The 22,114-nt window shown below is 40.2% G+C and overlaps 1 protein-coding gene across 5 annotated transcripts in view; it reads right to left on the reverse strand.

Moving 5' to 3' along the window:
- The window catches only part of b4galnt4a (beta-1,4-N-acetyl-galactosaminyl transferase 4a), a 165,470-nt gene that overhangs the window by 44,352 nt on the left and 99,004 nt on the right, over nucleotides 1-22,114 (reverse strand). For all 5 annotated transcript variants that reach the window (XM_082539927.1, XM_082539928.1, XM_082539931.1 and 2 more), the window contains exons 4-7: nucleotides 17,094-17,189; nucleotides 16,152-16,242; nucleotides 12,980-13,080; nucleotides 2,520-2,587 (exon numbers count right to left, since the gene is read on the reverse strand). In XM_082539927.1, coding sequence (XP_082396053.1) covers nucleotides 2,520-2,587; nucleotides 12,980-13,080; nucleotides 16,152-16,242; nucleotides 17,094-17,189 — 356 coding nt within the window. The remainder of the gene's footprint in view (nucleotides 1-2,519; nucleotides 2,588-12,979; nucleotides 13,081-16,151; nucleotides 16,243-17,093; nucleotides 17,190-22,114) is intronic.

The following is a 22,114-nucleotide window of genomic DNA, read 5'->3' on the forward strand; positions in this document are numbered from 1 at the left end:
TCGTTGTGTCCTTGGGCAAGACACTTCACCCGTTGCCTACTGGTGGTGGTCAGAGGGCCCGGTGGCGCCAGTGTCCGGCAGCCTCGCCTCTGTCAGTGCGCCCCAGGGTGGCTGTGGCTACAATGTAGCTGCCATCACCAGTATGTGAATGTGTGTGTGAATGGGTGGATGACTGGATATGTAAAGCGCTTTGGGGTCCTTAGGGACTAGTAAAGCGCTATATAAATACAGGCCATTTACCATTATAACTGTCAGGACTGTGGTGGAGGGATCATTATTTTGATTTTTGGTTTCTTTGCAGCCACAGGAACTGGACACCTTGCAGTCATTGAGTCGACAATGAACTCCTTCTCCACTGTCCACAGTATTCTATAGTCAAATGTGAGGTTGTCTATCTGACAGCTAAAGCCTTGGGCAAACTGGGTCATGCAAGAGGAGAATGATCCCAAGCACAGCAGCAAATCTACAACAGAACGGCTGTAAAATAAAAGAATTAAAGTCTTGCAGTGGCCCAGACAAAGGCCAGACTTCAACCCAACTGAAAGGCTGTGTTGGGACCTTAGGAGAGCTGTGCATAAATGAATTGTCACACACTTGAATAAACCGAAGCAATGTTGTAAAGAAGAGTGGGCCAAAATTCCTCCAGAATGACATAAGAGATGGATTAAAAGAAAAAAGATTACTTTAAGTTGCTTCAAGTTATTGCTGCTCAAAGCAGCTATGAAAGCTATTCAATCATGGAGAGTATTTATTTATTGCACTCACCGCTTCTGCATTTTGGCTTATTTTTGTTAAACAAATAATTACACAGTGTAATACATCATGTATTGTTGTTCATCTCTAATTTTATGCCCTGGTAAGAACTAAGACAACCCACACAGAATGTGAGCTTTCTTTCTACACTGTATTGTTATAATTGTTCATAACCTAATTTGTTACATTTAAAAGATCCAAGTATCCCTTAACTTCACCCCAAACACCAGTGATTTGAATAATTTAGGCCAACACTTGTGCTTCATTCAGTCGGGCAAATGAGGCAACCCAAAGGAACAAGAGCTTTTAGAATCGGTTCTCCTGCACAATCATATAAACTTAACAATGAGTTCAGAAGCAAAGTGGATGCGGATAAGTGCTTACAATCACAATGCGGCAGATATTATGTTCACTTTGTGAATCTGTGGCTGTCTGTATGTCTCTGTTGTCATAAAAATTGGGTTCTGGAGACAGGTAGTGTAGTAAGAACTACGACAAAAGAAGCAGCTTTGAGTACTTTGTCACCTGTCTATTTGCTTGTCAACCTGAGTCTCACAACCATGCAAGATGGAGTCTGAAAACTTAAAGATCAATATTAAAGGAGAGTTTGAAGATGGGTGTGGCCCAAGAACTCAGTGAGTCATCATGTAAACATTAGGGAGAAAGATGTGTCGAGGACTGGATAGTTTAATGCCTCTCCATCTTACATTTACTGAGAAAGAGAGTACTTTCAGGATTAAGACTGTCGACACCTGAGAGCACTTCTTATACAGAATGGTAATTCATCTATAGATATAGGTACTAGCATGCATACAAAACATGCATAGAAGATCTGCTCTTCAGTCTCCAGGGAACACTTTCTTCTTATATGTGAGAAGTTGTAGTGTAGGGTTGCAGGACCAAGGCTTCCTGTTCTATGTGCCAGTTATTGTTTATAAATGTAATCTTGTCAGATATTGGCTGATGGTTTCAAGTTTGCATTTTGGTAAATGTGTTTCTTCCTTTGCTCTCCATAGGAAGCAAAACCTATACTAGGGGTGGGGAAGTCCAGGCCTCAAGGGCCGGTGTCCTGCAGGTTTTAGATCTCACCCTGGGTCAACACACCTGAGTCAAATTATTAGTTCATTACCAGGCCTCTGGAGAACTTCAAGACATGTTGATGATGTAATTTATCCATACAAATGAGCTGTGTTGGTTCAAGGACACAGCTAAAACCAGCAGGACACCGGCTCTTGAGGCCTGGAGTTCCCCCACGCCTGACCTACACAAACACAACTGTTCTGTACTAGTCAGACTGCAAACAGAAACCAGTACCAAAAATCATGTTCCTTGATAATATCTGCATCTACCTAGAGATTACCTTTATTGCTATAAATTAGGTTGTAGAGTAATATTAATGTGCAAATACAGCAATTGCTGCAGACTGCTGCTTAACAGGTAAAGAGACTATTTAACAGAAACAACCATGGAAGACTAGATATTCACATCCTGACTCTTAGTACATATATGGTCTTGCTAACAGCTTTCAAGTATTCCGAATTGTGTTTAGGTACTTCCCCCTACAGTGTATACAGACTGCATTTTGCTATGATGGCACAAATACACACACACTGACAGGTTTACAAGGTGAAACTAACAAAACATCCGGCAAAACCTTTCCTGGGAGATCCTCCATCAGATTCTTGTGCCCTTTTGGTCTCTCTACTGCTGAGAAAGTGAAATCATTTTGCCATCCTGATACGTGTGTGGTTGTCAGAGGTACTTACTGCACAGACTTCGAAGACTGGGACCTGAACTTGTTAAACTCGCCTGGAGCGGTCCACTCTGTCCCCAGCTGCAATACAGAAGAGACAAGACACAGGTCAGAGAGAAGTCTACGACAAGCTGGAGAAGAGAAAGGGGCTCCACAAGCCTCAGAGCAGTATGAAAAATTCAGTTTGGTTTGCAAATCTTTTTAGAAATCAGCTGTGTGCTAAATAAAATACCAACTTTATCTTCATTGGGTACTGACAGAGACTGGTGTCTCAGTTAGCAGGTGGATGTCCTAAACTTATTTTTAAGTCAGAAATTGGATTGGTGGATCGCAAAGGACACCAAAAGATCCTGACTGCCTCCCTGGTTAGCAACATAAAAGAAAAGAAAATGGGAAAACAAGCTAATACATCCCAAAACAACAGGAAGAGTCAATCAGAAGGAAAGTTTGGAAAGGCAAAGTGAGCTAACAAATGAGAACTAATGACAATAAACAGACAGAAATAGAGGAAGTCAGATTCCCTGCCAATGCTGACTCTGAGAAGCCAGCTCATCTAAACCCCTGGGGTTCCTGTTTTGGCCCTGTGGTTGAGTCGGTGCCCATTCACTCTCTCAGCAAGCCAACAGCTCCATAATGAAAGAATGAAACTAAGATCACAGTGGGCATGTCTTTAATTGTTTGTGTTGGCCACACAACTGAGTTTGAGACTGGTCAAAAGACATTGCTGCGAGTGGTGCTAACAAATCAAAAGAGACAGTAAATAGCTGTTGATCCTCAATCTGTGTTACACAATACATGTTCTCAGAGAAAAACATATAGTGATGCACATGCATACACAAACAAATCAAAATGCCAATTGTACAGTGGCATATCTGAATGTGTTTGCTGGCATGAAAGGAGAGTCCCTATGATAGTAAACCTTAAAATCATGCAGCCTGTCCAAAGCCAATCAGGCCCCTGGCAATGCTGACGCCTCTGAGAGTCTTTGTGAGGCTACTGAGTAGAGAGGAGGAGGACACAATGTGTGCTACTGTGCTTTCAACTCTGGAGCCCACAGCATCTTGCTGCCACAGTGCATATTCACACCAACATTCCCTTCAAATATTCCTCTGGTAGGAGTTAGGTCACTGAAAGTGAACATCAGGGAAGCTAGCTAACCGAGCACTAAGCAAAGTACTCCAGTAGCTTTGCATTAAAGATGAAGATACATTTGCAAACACCTACGTGAGCATTTACCGGAAACAACTGTAATAAACTTTGTCCTCATATTTTTTGTGCATACTTGAATGTTGTGTGTCAGCTGTTTTTGTATGTTATTTAAAAAAGAAAGACTCACTTCTTATGCTGATAAGCTAAAATCTGCCATGTGGATATGACAACCTACAGAGTGAATGTCCGTTAACTGTAAAATTGTGCTGCTGGATACCAGATGTTCCGGCTAACCGTTTGATCTGTTACACCTATTATTTACAGTTTTATCAGTCACAACAATTCCACACATGCTTCTATTACTTTCGACAGTTAGTAACCGACCTCCATGACAGTTAAAATAACTCACAAGTTTCATATGACTACACAAGGCATTTCTGTAGAAGTGTAAAATCTTTCAAAGCAGAGGAAATTGGTGAAAAATGCAGCACTAAATTGAAATAGTCAACCTATGAGAAGACACTATTGAAAATGCCCCTATTACTGTATTGTACTTGCACGCTTTATGTTATACTCTCCCTTCTTTCAGGGTTTTTTTTTTCTGAACATAAAAGGTAAAATAGAAAGCTATCACACAGCAGAGACAGCACAGGAAAAATATCAATCTCACCAAGTTGTGTCATCTAGTGCTGACTCTACATGCAGGAAACCTTCTGAGGGCGCATACAGGAAATCATTAAATTAGATCTCTACAGACATTCGATTTATTTCCAAAGTAAATAGAATTTTTGGAGTGAAACTTGGTTTTATATAACTGGGATTATATTTACGCCGTCCTTTGAGCTCTAAACCTTTATGTGGCACGAGACGACTTACCTATTTATGCTCTGCAAAAATAGTTGATGATTTAGATTATTTTCTGAGCAGCTCAACAAAATATAGGATTCATACAAACAAAAAGTCAGGGTGAACATAATTCAAAATTAAAGCCTTTTTTATTTTTAACTTAATTGTCTTTTTGTGTCTCTTTTTTAGGGTAACAAAGACATCAATCAACGGTGTGCATTGTGGTTACAAGGACAAAAGCTCTCCAATGAAAGGAGCAGATGTTCTTTAAGGTGCACATGCAGACATGCATAACACACACACACAGAATTTTTTTCTCACTGAAGGATGAGTCATTGCTTAGTGAAGGCAGCATCTCCTCACCAGAGTAGGGAAGAGGTAAATCAGAAAGCAAGCAGCCAGAGATTGATGAGGGGTTACTCACACACAGGCACACACACTACTCATATTACACCTTAAAACACAACTTCTCACTTGCATTTTGTCATATTGTACTTCTACTTCTGAAGTCCCCTATAAAAAAAAAAGTAAACCGGCAAACTTGGCAATCCAATTTCTTCAACTTAAATTGATCGAAGAAGCCAGAGAGATGGACGCTCATGTACACTCTTTTTTTTTTGCATCTGTAAAGCAGACACAAACACCCACACTGCGCATCTGTGTGTGAACCTCACCCACATATGTGGGTACCTTAAGAAATCTAATTTCAGATGGCCACTGGCCCTGAAACACTGAAAAGCGAAACAAAACAGGGTCGAGAGATAAAAGAAATATGAGTGTGCAGTGGAGCTATGGAGACATTACTCCTCTTTCTATCAGCTCCTTTTCTCCCATACACTCCTTTCCCCCGCTGCCCAAATAAGACGAGAAAAGTAATAGAAAAACAGCTGACCTGTGATATAATGGGAGTGCTGCTTTCTTGCTCTTATTCTGTCTTGCCTTCAATGTGTTTTTTCAATTGAATCCAAACTGCAAAATTTTAATGACTAAAAGCTCCTCAGCACACTTTAACCTTTTACCAGCACTGCTGAAGAGGTGGACACAAGGACATACCGGGATTGGTCTGTGCGTACTGTTTATGTCGGCTTTTATTCAATTTAAGTACACTGGCAACAAAAGAAAATAAGGGGCAAACTTTAAAATGAAAATTGTGCCAGTGCAGCAATCCTGACATTTTACATGTATTGGCTATAAAAATATTTAAATTTAACAGACATTTATTTATGTTTTTGGATACAGCTGCATTTTCTTTGAATGTATGACAAAGCAGAGATACAACCTTGGAATGATACAATAAAGCACCTATGGTTATTAACAGGGGATTTAGCTTTATCCTGTTACTGCTCAGGCATCATTCCTCTCTCACACTCAGCTTGAGCAATTTCTTGCCTATCACTAATCAGTCTGTTTGCACACACTACAGACATTTTGGCATGCTGCAAAGCGTCACAACAGGAAAGCATAGTTCTAACTAATATTAATTATAGCCACATTCCATTTAGGACTCTCAGTTCAGTGGCCGTCATCATTAAAGTCATTAATTCATAGTGTGAATGAAAAAAGCTATTACATAGCAGAAAATGTAGAAGACTTTTGAAAATGCTTCAATACTGAACCACACTGATGGTGAAGAAGTTCAAGACTCACGTTTTGCCAGCTGGTTGAATCAAGATGAAATAAAAATAAAAACATTTACAATTCTACCTGTAATAAGAAAAACCTACCCTATTTAAATTGGATCAATCTTCTTTTCCAGCTCGTCTCCCTGCTCACCTCTGGAGAACTTCCAGCAATGCTGCTGTTCTTGGCTGCTGTGAAAACTGCATTTGACCACTTCTGTGTTTTGCTTTTGAGATGCCCCCTGGATCTGCTCCAGAGTTTCAAGGTAGTGACCATTATAGTTAATTTTAGAGAACATGAGAACACCACAGAAACACATTTGGCCAGCAGTTTAGTGACGATGCAGAGGCTGTTCTCCCTCATAACCCTCATCTGATCCAGGGGGGTGAAAAAGGACGAGCATACTTGTGGTCACGCTTCTAACCTGATATACCATCTTTGAGTTTAGTTATTGCATACCCTTCATGCAAACTGTAAACCCAGCAGCTGAGAGATAGCAGTTTCAGCTGTCATGATGAATGAAAGCCCTCAACAGGTCAGTTTGACAGAGAAGTTGTTCTCTGCTCAAGTGTGAGGTTCATAATGAAATTACAGAGCATAGGCAAGTGGTCACAGGATTTCTTGGGAAAAATTTAAATGGAGCAGTAGCCCTTAAAGCAATTCATAGACACGGAAGAAGATGATATTGAAGGGAAAATCAGGTAAACTTAGATTCAGTACAGCCCATCTGTGCTGTCATAGTTGTGCTGGACCCTATTCCAGCCGACGAGAGGGTCACCGATCCATTGTAGGGCTATAAAAAAAAAAACAACAACATTAAAGTATAGATTTTGTTTTTTTTAATGGTTAGAGCTGCAGAATTTCTTAATTGCACCATTTGCAATAAAAAGAAACAGGTGCACTTGGAGCCAAAGACCATGAAAGTTTTTGTTTACATATTTTGGTATCATTAAGCATGAAGTTGGTTGCTTTAAAATTTGAATTTGAATTTACCAGTTTTCACACATTGCAATCTACCATAAAATCAACCTTCAGATACTTTAAATGGATGTGGACCATCAAACCTACTTTCATGCCTGAATTCATTTTTTTCAGTCATTTTCGAACTGCCGAGTTACGTTGGTGTTACAGTCATTCGGATGGGCTTGTATGCACACATGTATCTAACTATAACACGAATAATAGCAGACACAGACGTGCTGTGTACTGTGATAGATTGCCCGTCTCAAGCAATGTTAAAATTTGAAACCTGGCTGTATCTATTTTCTTCCCTGTCAAAATGCTTTTTCTACAAGGCTAAAGAATAAAATGTATCATATGCGCGTTGTCGCTTTTAATCCAAAATCCTATTCAGTGTCTTTGATCAGGTGCTTTTACCTGGTAAAACGATGGGCATTTGAAACTCATTAACCACTGTTGTTGCAGACATCTTTATTCACTGTGGCAGGAAAACCACAAATGTTAGTAAAATTAATGATGGCATTGTTCCAATTTAGGTGTTCCAGTAAGCTGTGCCACTGACAGTGCAGAAACAGCCCCAGCTAAGTACACGTCAAACATCTTTTATTTTAAACGTTTATATGATTAGGTGAGATTTTATGTGATTTTAAGTCAAAGAAGCTGACTTAATTCCATCCCTCCTTACAATCGATACGGCCAGGTGGTAGAAAAAAGAAAAAACTTTTAAATCTTATCTGCTTATCAGCTGTTCTACAAATTGAGTTTCTTGGTTTTTTGTAGAGTGGGGCAAAGTTGTGAATTGGTGCATGCTCCTACAACAGTGACAATGTCTTGTCTGTCAGGGAATGAGAAGCTACTGGTGCTGTTGAGTCCCATATTGATCGCAGTTCCCTGACCCAGTTTCTCGTACGCCTGTGTATTTTTGTATCTGCTTTTTGAACCAGACAGATTAGACGTCATAGCATCCACCTTTCATCTCAAAAGCTGGGAAAAAAACTGCTCAGGAATGGCTCGAGAAACAACACAAAAATTCTAAGACATTTACTCAGCCTCCAAACTCCTCAAATCTCAATCCGATTGAACATCCTGCAGATAAACAGCAAGCAGCCAGATCTATGGTGGGCCAACATCGCGCCCCATTGTGGAAGGGGGATCTACACAATATAACATAGGTGTTTTAAACATTGTGGCTGATTTGCCATTTGCGCCAAGTGTCTGTGCAACCAGACATGAACTACACTAAGGCATTAGCGCACACACAGCCTTGCACACATGTGCCGTTTCCTGCTCATAAGGGCCTTTTAATATCAGACAAGACTGGGCTGGTTCTGTGGGAAGCTCTGCGGGAGCTGTCTGGACATTCTGATTGAAGGAAAATCTCATTACAGATTAGCTGTAGGCAAAAATATGATTAACGGCAAGGCGGGACAATGGATAATCCTCATTCACATTAAGTTCATTCGTATGCGTACAGATAATGTCCCAGCAGGAACATGGAAAGTGTTCTAATAAGAATAGTGTACCCAACCAATCGCACTTCAACAAATTGAGAAGAGGGAGCTGGTACATGTAAGGGACCGAGCAGCAGAACCAAGCATGACGCAAGGTCGATTTTGTTCTCTCACTTGGGTTCGTATATATTTCGTTTTTAAGTAGAGCACCTAAAAATACGAATATTTTAAAGGTTCTTTTTTTTAATATTCTATATTGATAAAGTCATAAAGTGAAATATTTCTGTTTTTATGTTTTCAGTTGGATGATTGTTGGCTGATAGTATTTAGTGTGCAGTATTTTAAATGATTAGAATATTTTATTTTGAGTTTGAGTAAATTACCACTCAAACAATACAAATACTGTGTATGTGTTGGTCTAGTTCAGAACAGGTAAATACGATCAAGGCCAAAACTGAGAGACTTGACAGTCCAGATAACAAACATTGCCAAGGTCTACTGGGGAAAAGGCCAGCTGTTCACAAAGTGCTGTATGAAAGCATGTTAATGCTAAGATGACAGGTAGGGGAAAGTGTTTCTGGAAAAGGTGCACAAGCAACGGGGATGACCACTGCCTTGACATGATTGTTAAGATGTCAGATGTCTATTCATATTAATGTACAGAATTCACCTGCTTGCTGCTAGTTCTGCACATTCACCCAGTGTATATACTATATGTATGTATGTATGTATGTATGTATGTATGTATGTATGTATGTATGTATGTATATATATATATATATATATGTAATGTTCTTCCTCTACACCCCCCCATTTTTGCACATGTCGAGGAGCGTGTCAGGCTACATTTCACTGTATGTTATACTTGTATAACTATGCATGTGACAAATAAAGAACCTTGAACCTTGAACCTTGAAGAGAAGTCTATTTGAGCAACCTGGGAAAATTCAGAAGGATTGGACTGAGGCTGGTGACGGTGCAATAAGAGCCACCATCACACAAATCTTCAGGAACAGGATAAAACTGCTGCATTCTTAATATCAAGCTACTTCTGATCCAGAGATGTCAGAAGCATTCTTATCTGGGCTAAGGAGAAAAAGAACAGGACTGCTGCTCGGTCCACAGTCCTGTGATCCACATATGAAAGCAATTTTTTTCATTTTATTTGGAAATAAACATCTTAGAGTCTGGAGGAATAATGGAGACAGAATCCAAGGTCTTTTATGTCCAGTGTGAAGTTTCTGCAGTCTGTGATGATTTGGAGTGCCGTGTCATCTGCACGCAGCTATCTACCAGAAGATTTTAGAGCACTTCCTTCCATCTGCTAACAAGCTTCGTGGAAATGCCAATTTCCTTTTCCAGCAGGATTCTGCCCACAGTGCCAAAACTCCTACATAATGATTTGCTGAATGTGTTATTATGATGGTTGATGGGGCAGCTGACTCACCTGACCTGAAACCCACAGAGAATCTCTGGTTTGTTTCAAGAGGAAGATGAGAAGCCGACCCAAAAATACAAACGAGCTGCTGTCATCAAAGCAACCTGAGCTTCAGTAACACCTCAGCAGGACCGCAAACTAATCGCTTCCATGCTACACTGTACTGATGCAGTAATTTGTGGTAAAGCAACGCCAGCCAGGTACTGAGTGTATAAATGAACACACTTTTTAGAAGCTGGAGATTTCTGTATTGTAAATGCTTTTTTAAATCATGGAACTATTACAATCATGTTTAGATGTGTGATTAATACAAAAGTTGAGTTACATTATGAAAAACTAAGTCAGAATATTCTAATTTTTTGGAGATCCACTGGTACCGTATGCATTTGTGTGGATTTGGGATGACCTACACAGGAACTAGGACTCAAGCTTACCTTTTGAATGTTTTATACATGTTTGAGAATAACAGAAATACACATCTCGAGATTAAATCATTATCTTCTTTGCTGTAATATTTGGAAGACAAGAAAATACTGACAGGGGTCACCATGGAAACAGCACAGAAACACTTCAGCTCTATTTTTCATCACATCACTGTTAAATGCCTCATGGGAGCACATTCGAATTATACTTTTAAAGATATATTTGCTAGTCATTGGCGTTTTCATTTGAAAGCACTAGCCTCAAACAGGGCATACTAGGAAGCTTATTCAAATAAAAAAGATCTGGGCTTGCTGGATCCCTCACACACTTGTCTGTCAGTCAGTGGCTTTTTTTTTACTGGTGTGCAATCCATTTGGACAGAGGTTTACAGGGAATGCTAACTGGGGTTATTGGGGTTCCTCCAATCTCTGGGCAAGATACAACTCCACAAAAAAAAGGAGAAAAAGTGCCCTGGTGTGTCCAACGGTGTGTGTATTTGGGATTGGAAAAATGTGGTATGAACAGAATAAAACTGTAGTATACTGTGTATGCTATTTGAGTGAATGGGTGAATTTAGAATTCAGTGTAATGTCCTTCGCATGCACAGGAAGATTAGAAAAATAACCTTTTTTCACTGTCGTAAATGTGACACACAGAACACAGAAGTGGCTGAAGAATAACCCCTGCCTTTAATTTTTATTTAATCTTCAGAAAATAAAAAACAAGCTAAAATTGAGTTATTTTATTATTATCTGGTTTGAAATAACTTAAAAAACCCATAAATTAATTGTGTATTAGAGCAGCGGTCCCCAACCTTTTTTGCGCCACGGACCGGTTTGTGCCCGACAATATTTTCACGGACCGGCCTTTAAGGTGTCGCGGATAAATACAACAAAATGAAACTAGTACCGGTACCGAAAAAAAGAAGATTTATTCATAACACACGTGAAAAGACCCAGGAAAACAGAGTCAAAAAAAAAAAAAAACGATAACAAAATAACGCTAAAAACCCTGAAAACCATACATTTCACACCCGAGTCTCACTCTCGCGGCCCGGTACCAAATGACTCACGGACCGGTACTGGTCCGTGGCCCGGGGGTTGGGGACCGCCGTATTAGAGCTCTTACAAGTCTTAAGGGCAGGCTTTGTAGCAAGCAAAGAAGAGCAGCGCATGTCTCCTCAGGGTGTAAAGTGTTTGTGCTATATGAAACACAAACTCTTAAAAGTTGGGGAAAATCTGACTACTTCAAAATCCTCTTTCAAAAAAAAAAACAAACTTACAGTAAGAGAAAATCTAAATAAACTCTTTTTCCACCTAAGCTCATGCAGATGGTTTGAACGGAGCAACGATTTAGATTTTTATCCGTGAAACACAAAGTGCCTCTCGAGACTGGGAAGGCAGTGAGACCTGTCTGTCAGCCGGTGGCAGGATGAATGATCCTTAGCCATAATGCTGCTCCTCTGCCATTACCTAGATGATATTTCTCCACTGCTAAATGTCACATCAATATTCTCTAGCAGCCAATTAATCTCAGCTCCCATGGAACCTGGTGACATCTCGCATCCTGTTGGAATACAGATGGCACCATCGCTGGACCTTTGCTCTTAACACATATTTGCTGAGAGCACTCATATGGTGCAGTTCAAATATTGTGCAACCTCGTGCATCTTTCCCTTCTTAAATCTTTCAGAGGGTTTCGCAGAGAAAACTTTATTAGCAGAGGCAGCGGCAGCAGCACAGCTTGACTTTTATTCAATTGCGGGCAGAGGGTACTTCAAGGATAGATGGGAAAGGAAAACGATTTTTCACAGGATGTTCTACAGGAGGATTTAAGTCTACTGTATTTTGAGGCGTGTGTTGGGGAGGTGAGTGATAGCCTCGGTGTTAGGATGGTGACATGAGGGGAGCGGGTGATTACTAAAGACGAACAAGGTCAAATCGCTCATTGTCCCTGCTGTTGCTGTATCGCTGAACTCTGGCAGAATTAAAGGCTTATGTTGAGGTGTGGTCAGAGCTGGATGCTCTTAGTCACATCTCAGCAACGATTTTAGATGGCATCATTTCAGAGTAATAGCTTTGACCCTTTCAACAGTAACTATGATTCCACAAGAATTGCAGTTAATCATAGTTATACTTGCCTGATCTGTCATAGTGTGCATAGCCATATATGAGAGAAATAAAATCCATTAGAAGCCATTTAGAGATATGAGTCACCGTCACCTGAATATCCTATCAGATAATAAAGTCACTATGTAGTCTAATGATTAAGGTTTGGCTTCCCTGCGCAAACTGTACTATGGATGAACTTCCCTAGAGGTATATATTATACTAAGTGTTTTACTATTTAGGTCATGACATTAAGAGGTTGAATTTAGGCCCCAGAAGATTCAGGCTCTTCCTACAGTAACAGCTTGTTGCTAAGCAATGCCATTTAAAAACAGGAGAGTACTGAAAAATGGGTTGTACTAAATGGCTTTCCTTTGAATCGTAAACTATAAAGAATATAGGGACCCTGCTGATTTTAAATGGAGTGACCCTCTGTGTGTTTCAGATAATATTCAGTGTAACACAGTTTGTTGCTTACCTGTCCTACATAGACCAGCAGTCTGGCATTAAGAGGAGTCTCATCAGGGCTCAGCCAGAACTCAGAGTTATCGTCTGATGATACTGAGAACTGGAAATCACCTGGAAGGGAGAAAATATGATCAAAGTGTGTGTCAGTGGAAGTAGATATGTATGATCTAAGAGAGTATAATCACGAAGAGCAGAATTTCATAAGAAATGTGAAAAAGAAAACGCACCAAAATTGTGGTGCCCTGCCGGGAGCAGTAGTCATGAATGACATGCATGGTTACGGTGATATGAAGATTTTCCTCACATGAATTTCTAATCTGTATGTAACAACTATATGAATGGAAATAAACACTTGAGCACAGACGCAAAACAGTGAGAACATGGGGTGCAGTAAGTGGAGCTCACAAACATTGTCATTCAGTTTATAAGTAATCTCAGGATAGTAACAAATTGTATTTATTTGTCATCTTTCCTCATAAATGTTTACACGTTCATGGGTAATCAGTGATCTGAGAGACAGTGATCTTAGTTTTCAAATGTGGAGTCATCCTAAGAGCAGAATAAAATCGGTATCCACACCGTCAGATTATCTTTCATTTCTTCTTGTGGATTGGCATGCAAATTCATATATACTATTGTATATAAAAAAGCGTAACACAGGTGGACATACCTGTGAATACAGATTTCTTTTTTTTTTTTTTGTTCTTTTCCACCTTTATTTGATAGACACAGTGAAAGCAGGGGCAGAAAGAGAAGGGGAAGACAAAGGGCCGCGGGTCAGACTCAAACCCGGGCTGGCCGCTCTCAGCCATATGGCATGTGGTCGACTGCTCAACGCACCCCAGTGAATACAGATTTCTAATAATGTTGCTGCACTGACTATTATTTATCGAACTAAAATAAGCTAAAATGCAGCATTGCTATTAGAAAAAACAAGGTATAATCTTACTATTTCCACAGTGATTAAGAGCGGGATAGCTGCCACGTGCTGCTAATCAAAAGCCCTTGATTAACTGATCAAGTGTGGCCATCCTTATAAAAGCAGAAGTTTTGGTTTGGTGTCTTTTTGTTTGTGTTTTTCTGGTCTGGAGCGCTATTGTGTGTGTTAACACACTCCAAAGACTCAATGCCACTTCGGCAATGATTTTAGAGAAGCAATTGTTAGTACCCATCAATCTGGGAAGGGTTATAAGGCCATTTCCAAACAATTTAAAGTCCATCATTCTGAAGTGAAAAACATTATTCACATGTGGACAGCGTTCAAGCCAGCTGCCAATCTTCCCAAGAGTGGACACCTCAGAAAATTCACCCCAAGGTCAAATCATATAATGGTCATAGAAATTGCAAAATTGCACCTGAACAAACCACAAGGCTTCTGAAGTCCTTGGACAGACAAGACCAGAGTGAAATTGTTTGGCCATAATGCGCAGCACTACATTTGGTGACAACCAAAGCGTACAGCATATCAGCATGAACATAGCATACTAAGTGGGGAGCAGAGGAATGGCGAGGGTACAGCTAAAGTTTGGCTGACATTGGGACATTGGCACAGCAGCAAATCTAAAACTGAATGGCAGAAAAAAGAGAAGGATCAAGGTGTTGCACTGACTCAGTCAAAGTTCAGACCTCAACCTGACTCAAATGCTGTGGCAGGATCTTAAGAGAGCTGTGCATAAATCAGTGCCTGGAAACCCAAATAAACACTGTAAATAAGAGTGGGCCTAAATTCCTCCACACCAATGTGAGCATCTGATAAATAATTACTTCATGTTGTTGCTGTTAAAGGTGGTTCTGGAAGCTGTTCAGTTACACTCTGCCTAGCCTTTGACACAGTATAATATGCCGTGTGTTACTGCTTATCCGAGGTTGTATTCAAATACTTTTAGAAACTGTCAAGCAGACTCTTTGTTTCATTATTCATTTCATAAAACGACAGAATTAAAAACAAAGAGCACGCTTTCTTTTTCACATTTGGGAAATCAAGTCTGCCGTGTAAAATGATGAATGATGAACACTCGTGAACACAGAATGAAATGTAACTTTAATTCAACTTTAATTTATATATTTTATCTTATTCTTTCCCAGTTAAATTTACCCTTCATTCTAATTTGTGTTGTACAGTTATTTCATTTTTAACCTTCATTTATATTTTATTCCTTCCTAGTTAAATTTACCCTTTTTAATTTTTCATATTTATTTCCTACCTTATTCATAGCCTTTTCCCTTTTTTGTTTTCTTTAGGTCACGAGCAGTTGTCTAAGCATTTCACTACATATCGTACTGTGTATGACTGTGTACGTGACAAATAAAATTTGAATTTGAATTTGTAATAGTGCTAATGTATCGACTCTTTTCTCCTCTTGAGCACAGACTCTTTCGCTACTGCCGCTGCTGGATTCTTGAAGATAATTGTAGAACGGCACCCGTTAACTTTTCGATCTCCAGTGGATTGAAAACCCAGGCTTTGCTCTTTATTTAGTTATTTCGTTATTGTCACGGCGAATTGTGATATTGGTGCTCGACTGATACTGCCCTTTTTTATTCACCACATATGCACTAACCTCAGAGTTGACTTAACTGTGTGATCAGCTGTTTCTGAATAGAGCTTCCCATTTTGGGGTTGCTGCAAACCCAGGTCAGTACGGTGAGACATTCTAATATTTTGCAGGTGGTAGTGTTCACTATAATAAAACTAGTTTGTTACTACACTATTGCAATATTTAGGAATTCTCAAACTACATGTTAAATTGCCACATTATTCATATTTTAAATTTGGTTGCAAAACATAATTGAGAAACGACGTGCAGGCTGTCACCGAGAAGATAATATGACCTTTAAGCCATCAGCAACGGAGAGTGATACCCCAAGTGAAAGCTACATGAGGGGCTGAAATGAATGGTAATCTAATTAATAACTTCATATTCTGCAATTTGTGTAAGGGCACTTGGGCATTAGAGCTTTCAGTTCCCATAGCAACTGGGCTTGAGGGTAAGGCCATGAGGGAACTGCAATGAGATTTAGCTGTGAGACTTCTGGCATTCACCCCTAATAAAAATGTGAATATCCACTACATTAGTGGCTCCGAAGTGCTTGGATTAAGAGGGCTGTGGAAAATGTCTACTCTTTCAAATGTGCAAATGCTTCCTCAGATTGGTGACTTACTAATAGAAAAAGCTAGTTACCGTCTCTGTAAGGGTGAAGGTAGCCAAATATTCTCAAGCCATAGTTCTTCCACTTTGGAGCCACTGCCAGTTTCTTCACTGTTGTCCTGGCCTGTAGTAAGAAAGAGGGAAAAATATTGCAACTTTAATAGCAGCAAGTTAAACACTATCTCATGTTAAGTCACAGTGAAACATTCAGTTCAAAAACACACAATGAAGCATAAAGCAAACCTCTGACCCACTTGTTCAAGTCTGCCACTTGATATAAGGACAATGAAGACTAACAGACGAGATACCGTAATAAAAGAGCCTGCTTTAATTAAACATAAAGCTAGCATGCTCACAGATCATAGTGAGCATGCTAGCTTTTTACCTGGAAATTATTGCCATACAGTATCAGTCCCATCATACAATTTTATGCATGTGGCCATTTTTTGCCATTTTTGATCTTTTTGAGACATCTGAAACTGCTGTAAGTTTTGCCAGTGATGCTGTTAAACTAAATAGGTTAGCAATTAATTATTTAGAATGATATTATCAGATTAATGTTGCTGAGCCTTTGCAGACTCAGAAGGATGTAAAACACAGTGATTTCAGCTACCAGTGAGGCGCGCTCCACTGCTAAAAGCTACTGATTTTATGACAATGATGATTCACTGTTTCACAGGTTGATTTGCACATGCACCAAACACCTCAGCTAGGAGCAGCTGATGAAATGTGCTTGTGGCAGTTGTCAATTTCAGTCAGCAAATCAATAGGTACAAATGAAAAGCCTGCTGTCTGAGACTAAGAGCCATTTTCCAAAATAAATAAATGAATAAAAATTCTGCTGGTAAATATGACACAGACACAGCTAGCTGCATATGTGACTTGTGCGAGCAGGGAGACTGACAGGCATGTACAACCAGTCAATACTATGTGCCTTTAGTGTTAATGCATGAAAATGCGCACTGCTGTACTTACATGAGGATAGAGAGGGAAGTGCAAGTTCTTTCTCAGCTGGGCTACAGAGGAGCCGCACCAGTCCTCAAACACGTGAAGGTTAGCCTGGCCCTTATACTGTCAACACACAATCACACACGCACAGAGGACACAGGTCAATGCACACACTAACAGCGGCATCATACGTGCTGTTAAACAGGAGATACGCTTCAGTGCTTCAGAGCTGCCGTCCTGCCTAGAACGTGCTGGAATATGTGCAATTTCCTCCATGTTGCAGGAAAAATCAAATCTCTTTGAAACACGCGACTGCGGAGTGAGGTTAGAAATGTTGTGAATAACAGAAGAACTCAACAGGAGTATCGGGGGAGTGTGAACTGAGAATGTCTGGAGCAGTTTGTCAAAGCTCATCCCCTGCCCATAGTATGACATTTGTCTGAATTACACAGGGAAATCACAGGATACAGCAAGGACAGATGGTGAAACCAGTCTGCTTTGGGGCACAGTCTCCTCTCTCGTGCACTCTCTCTCGTTCATCACACACACACACAAGTCTGCTCGTATTGGAGTGGGGATGACTCTCCATGGACTTGTGTGTCAAACTTACAGTGCTATGGAAATTATGTGCTTTGGGTCACGCAATGTTTGAAAAGAGAGAAAAACTCTACAGAGTGAAACAATGAAGAGTGTAATTCTTAATATCTTCACTACACACTCTGATGCGCTGTTGCACATTAGCACATAACCTCAACTCAGTTTAACGTCAAGCTCTAGGAGCACAGTGGAAAAAAATGTTTATACTTGATGGTCTCGAACTGTACCAATATACTATACCACATACTGTACACACATATGGTATCCTTTCAACGTGTGACAGCAGTCTCAGCAGGTTGCCACTGTAATGCTGCCACAGATATTTACAACATCACAGAGTACTTGAGCAGCAAAGCTGATTCTCTCCAATTGACTATGAAAAACGGCACAGCGAGGTTCCCCCGGTTGGATCAAAGGGAAAGATGCTTCAATACTTTGGCTCCATTTCATTCGTTAAAGGTAACCTTTTTGTGCGTAGAGTAGGTGCTGGCTGTGTAGTCAACAAGAAGTGAGCTGTCAAATCAAGAAACTAGAGGAGTGGCAGTGACCTCATGTAAATAAAACACAATCCTCTCATTAGAGAGATTAGAGGAATGGGATATGGAAGGTGAGCAAATGTCTCTCTGACTGCTACTCTAAAGGACAAACATGTTGGTGGAGGGTGTTGTGCTCCTTCAGTATGACACAGGTATTCGAACAGATGGCATGACCTGCGTGGTCCCCGTTTCTCTCCACACTCTGCATGGTCAACTAAACGTCCAGGACAATGACAGCAACATGGCAATTACAGTCCATGAATAAACCATGGGATGACTTTGTTTTGAAAACATGTCATTCCCAAACAGTGGGACGCCTGATTTAAGCTCACATATTTTTATTTATTTATTTTTTGGTAAATGTTCCTTTTAAAATTAAAGCAGAAAGAGACAGTTGAAAGGCTGACAGATTTAAATCTGAAAAAAGAAATGAATGAAGAAAATGGATGAGACTGTCTGATGTTTAAAAAAAAGGGGGGTGGGGGAGTGACAGATAGAGATGGGGAGGCACAGTGAGGTTAGAAGGATTTAGCAGATGGGGACTAGTCCCTGTGTAAATATGCCTTATATAAAGCTTTTAATAGATTTCCTGTGGGTTTTAAAAGACCTTTTTCGGCCTGACCTGCTCCCCCCCCCCCTCTCTCCTTGTCAAATAGCAATAAGCGGACAGCTTTAAAAGTCTCTAATTATTCACAAAACATATCCCTGTGTGGCCCTGGAGAGGCCGTGGGCTGTAAAGTAAAGGCTTTTTACTGTGGGGGGGAGGGGTCCACTTGTGTATAACTGGCTCTGTTTTGTGGGTGACAGGGAAGCAAGAGCTCTGTCTGTGCTCTGGCCTTAACATGATGCTGGATACGGAGTCAGGGAAAAGGGAAGTTGTCTTTCTCCAACGACTCTAACTTAAACTCAATCATTTTTCTCTGAGTGTTGCTTCAGGCCTCCCCTCCCTCTCTCAGGCTTCAGTCCCACTATCCCTAAAGTTGTTTCTTCTTCCCTCTGACCTCTCCATTTCTGCCTCTCCACCCTTCTATCTCTGTCTTTGTTCTGCCAAATGCTGTCAGTGTCTCGACTCTCATTCTTTAGTTTCCCTGAGCTCAGCTGTTGGCTGTCACTCCGCCACACTGTCTCACTCCATCTTCTTTTTGCCTCTCTTCTCGTTCCTCGTTCTGCAGCGAGCGATAAAATCATACTCACATTATTTGTTGGTGTATTGACAATGATACTGCCTGTCTGTGTTTTTCTTGTTTTGTGCTTTTTACACGATGGGTATAATATAGGAATGTAGAGATTGTGTCATTTCAGATGACAGCTAACTTTCTTTTATAGCTAACATTTATATTCAGTAACTGTCTAAAGAAGAGACAGAATGACTGCTGCTCTTTCTTACTTTGCTGTTTTACTTCCATTTATGTAGCTGTTATTGTTTAATCCAAAATCACACTTTTAGCAATCAAGTAAACAGCCATGGGCACTCTCAGGAAGGATTGTTTCTTCTACTTGAACTAACTAAATATTAAATTACCTCTGTCCATCACAATCATTCTTCTGCATCTGTATTTTATCAGAAGTAAGTCCAAAGTGGCTATGTGCTGGGCTACTTGTTGGGACTTATAGACTTCATATATTTAGTAGTAGGTATGGCTTCTGCTTAAATTGCTAAATACACTATCTATCCATCCATCCACTTCCGCTTATCCTTTTTCAGGGTCGCGGGGGTGCTGGAGCCTATCCCAGCTGTCTTAGGGCGAGAGGCGGGGTACACCCTGGACAGGTCGCCAGTCTGTGGCAGAGCTAACACATAGACAGAGACAACCATTCGTGCTCACATTCACTCCTGCACTCACAACTATGGGCAATTTAGAGTTCCCAATTAACCTATCCTCACTAACTGCATGTCTTTGTACTGTGGGAGGAAGCTGGAGTACCCGGGGAGAACCCACGCAAACACAGGGAGAACATGCAAACTCCACACAGGAAGACGCTGGCCTGATGGTGGAATTGAACTCAGGACCTTCTTGCTGTTTACACTAGAAAATATATTCATATTCTTAGAAAAAACTATTATTAGCGACTTGTGTTTATACGCTGCTCTCAAGACAAAGCTGCGTTTGGTTCATTTTAAGATAAATTTCTCTACTTTTATCCTATTACGCGTGACTGTAAGTTCAACATAAATGCAACATGTTGACATGGAAAGCAACATGTAAATATGAACAACCTACAAATCTGCTCTCCTCTACTATCATGTTATACCAATGGACTGATACATATTTCAACTGTCTACATTAAATGAAAAATATGGCAAAACATATAGCATATAAACAGCAGTAATACACTGAAAGCATACGTCCGTAATTCTTAAAGTTTTAACAGTCAGTTGTGTTTAAACGCAACCTGTGCCCAGTCATCCTCTTAAATGTAAATGTAGGTATAATCTTGTCCATTAGTTTCTCTTGTTTGAATTCATTTCTTCTTCCCTGTTCATCCACACCCTGCTTAATCTCAAACTATTCCAGATATTGTACAAACACCTGGCCCACCATATGTGACAAAAAAACCCAAAAACAAAAACAAAACAACATTACCTCTTTTGCAATGATCTGCAATTATATTCAACTTCTTTTCTCCTCATCAAGTTCCAACTATGAACAAACAAAATCTACTTTAATTGTCCATAATGAATAGATCATTCAGATATAGAAGTGTGGCACAGAGCGACTTCAACTTACTTACAAAAGTATCTGCTGATGATAAAGAGCGCTTTGCAAAAACACTTATGTTAGAGAACTGCATTAAGCTGGAAAGCGCTACAAAGTAATCAGAGAGTTACGATATTTAATCACTTCACACTGATGATTGTCTAGAAATTGTGGACAATTAAAAGGAGACAATTTTGTTCTGTTATTACTCTCCTTAAGTGGGCACCCAGCTAGGATGGTACCAAAGGCACAATGTAGAATGCTCAATGAGGCGAAGAAAAATCCCAGAGTAACAGCTAAAGGCTCAGAGAAATCACTACAGATGGTAACGTTATGCTCATGAGAATAGAGATGTGGAGAAAGAGTTGGTGTGCTGGTGCCTTTGGGCCTAGACAGCTTGCCGTCATCGGGTTTATCAAAGGGTCTTACAGTGGGGCAGCTAAAACTAAGAAGGAGATGGAGCAAGCAAATGACCCTTTTAAACATTAAAGTAAATGTATTACAGAGTGGTTCAAACAAATAATAATAACAATAATCTAGAGTGGCCCAGCCCTAAAAATGATTCCAAACATCCATATATGACCTGCATTTGTTGGAAATGCTTCTCCAAAGTAATTTATGGCATCTGTCAAACATGAGGAGCAAACTAAAAGAACAAGAAAAAGTACAAGAAAAGCTACCCGATTAAGAAGGGCATTTAATCTAAAGCATCAAATACTGTATAGTACACTACTCTTATCACACCACACATTTCCCCCAGAAAGCTACATACATTCTGCGAGCGTGTCTTTCACCATATCTCCTCTCTCTCATCCATCTGGCTGAACCATCAACCCAGCAAACAAATAAAACTTTCTCTTTTTTCCATCTCTCTTCTCCGCGAGGCTCTCCCTTTCTCAAAATCTGGTGCAGCCTTCTGCGCTTCCCACTGGCAGCAAAGCACTGACAAATGGCTGCTCAGTGTACCCACTGACGAGCTTTCACACCAACTGACACTATTAATCCCTATTGGGTAAGAAAAGTGAGACATGATGTTCCTATCAAGGGCAGATTGGGGTATATACAAAGCCACTTTGCTTGCTCGCATGGGACATGCAGGACAGAAGGCATTAAAACTCAGTGTTGATACATCACAACACTGTACTATATGTAAGTGTTGAATAAATAGGGAATAATTGAACATGCACTGTAATTCTATGAACATTTAGTCTCTCCC

This window comes from Aulonocara stuartgranti (assembly GCF_965226115.1).
Source record: "Aulonocara stuartgranti genome assembly, chromosome: 7".
Taxonomy (NCBI): domain Eukaryota; kingdom Metazoa; phylum Chordata; class Actinopteri; order Cichliformes; family Cichlidae; genus Aulonocara; species Aulonocara stuartgranti.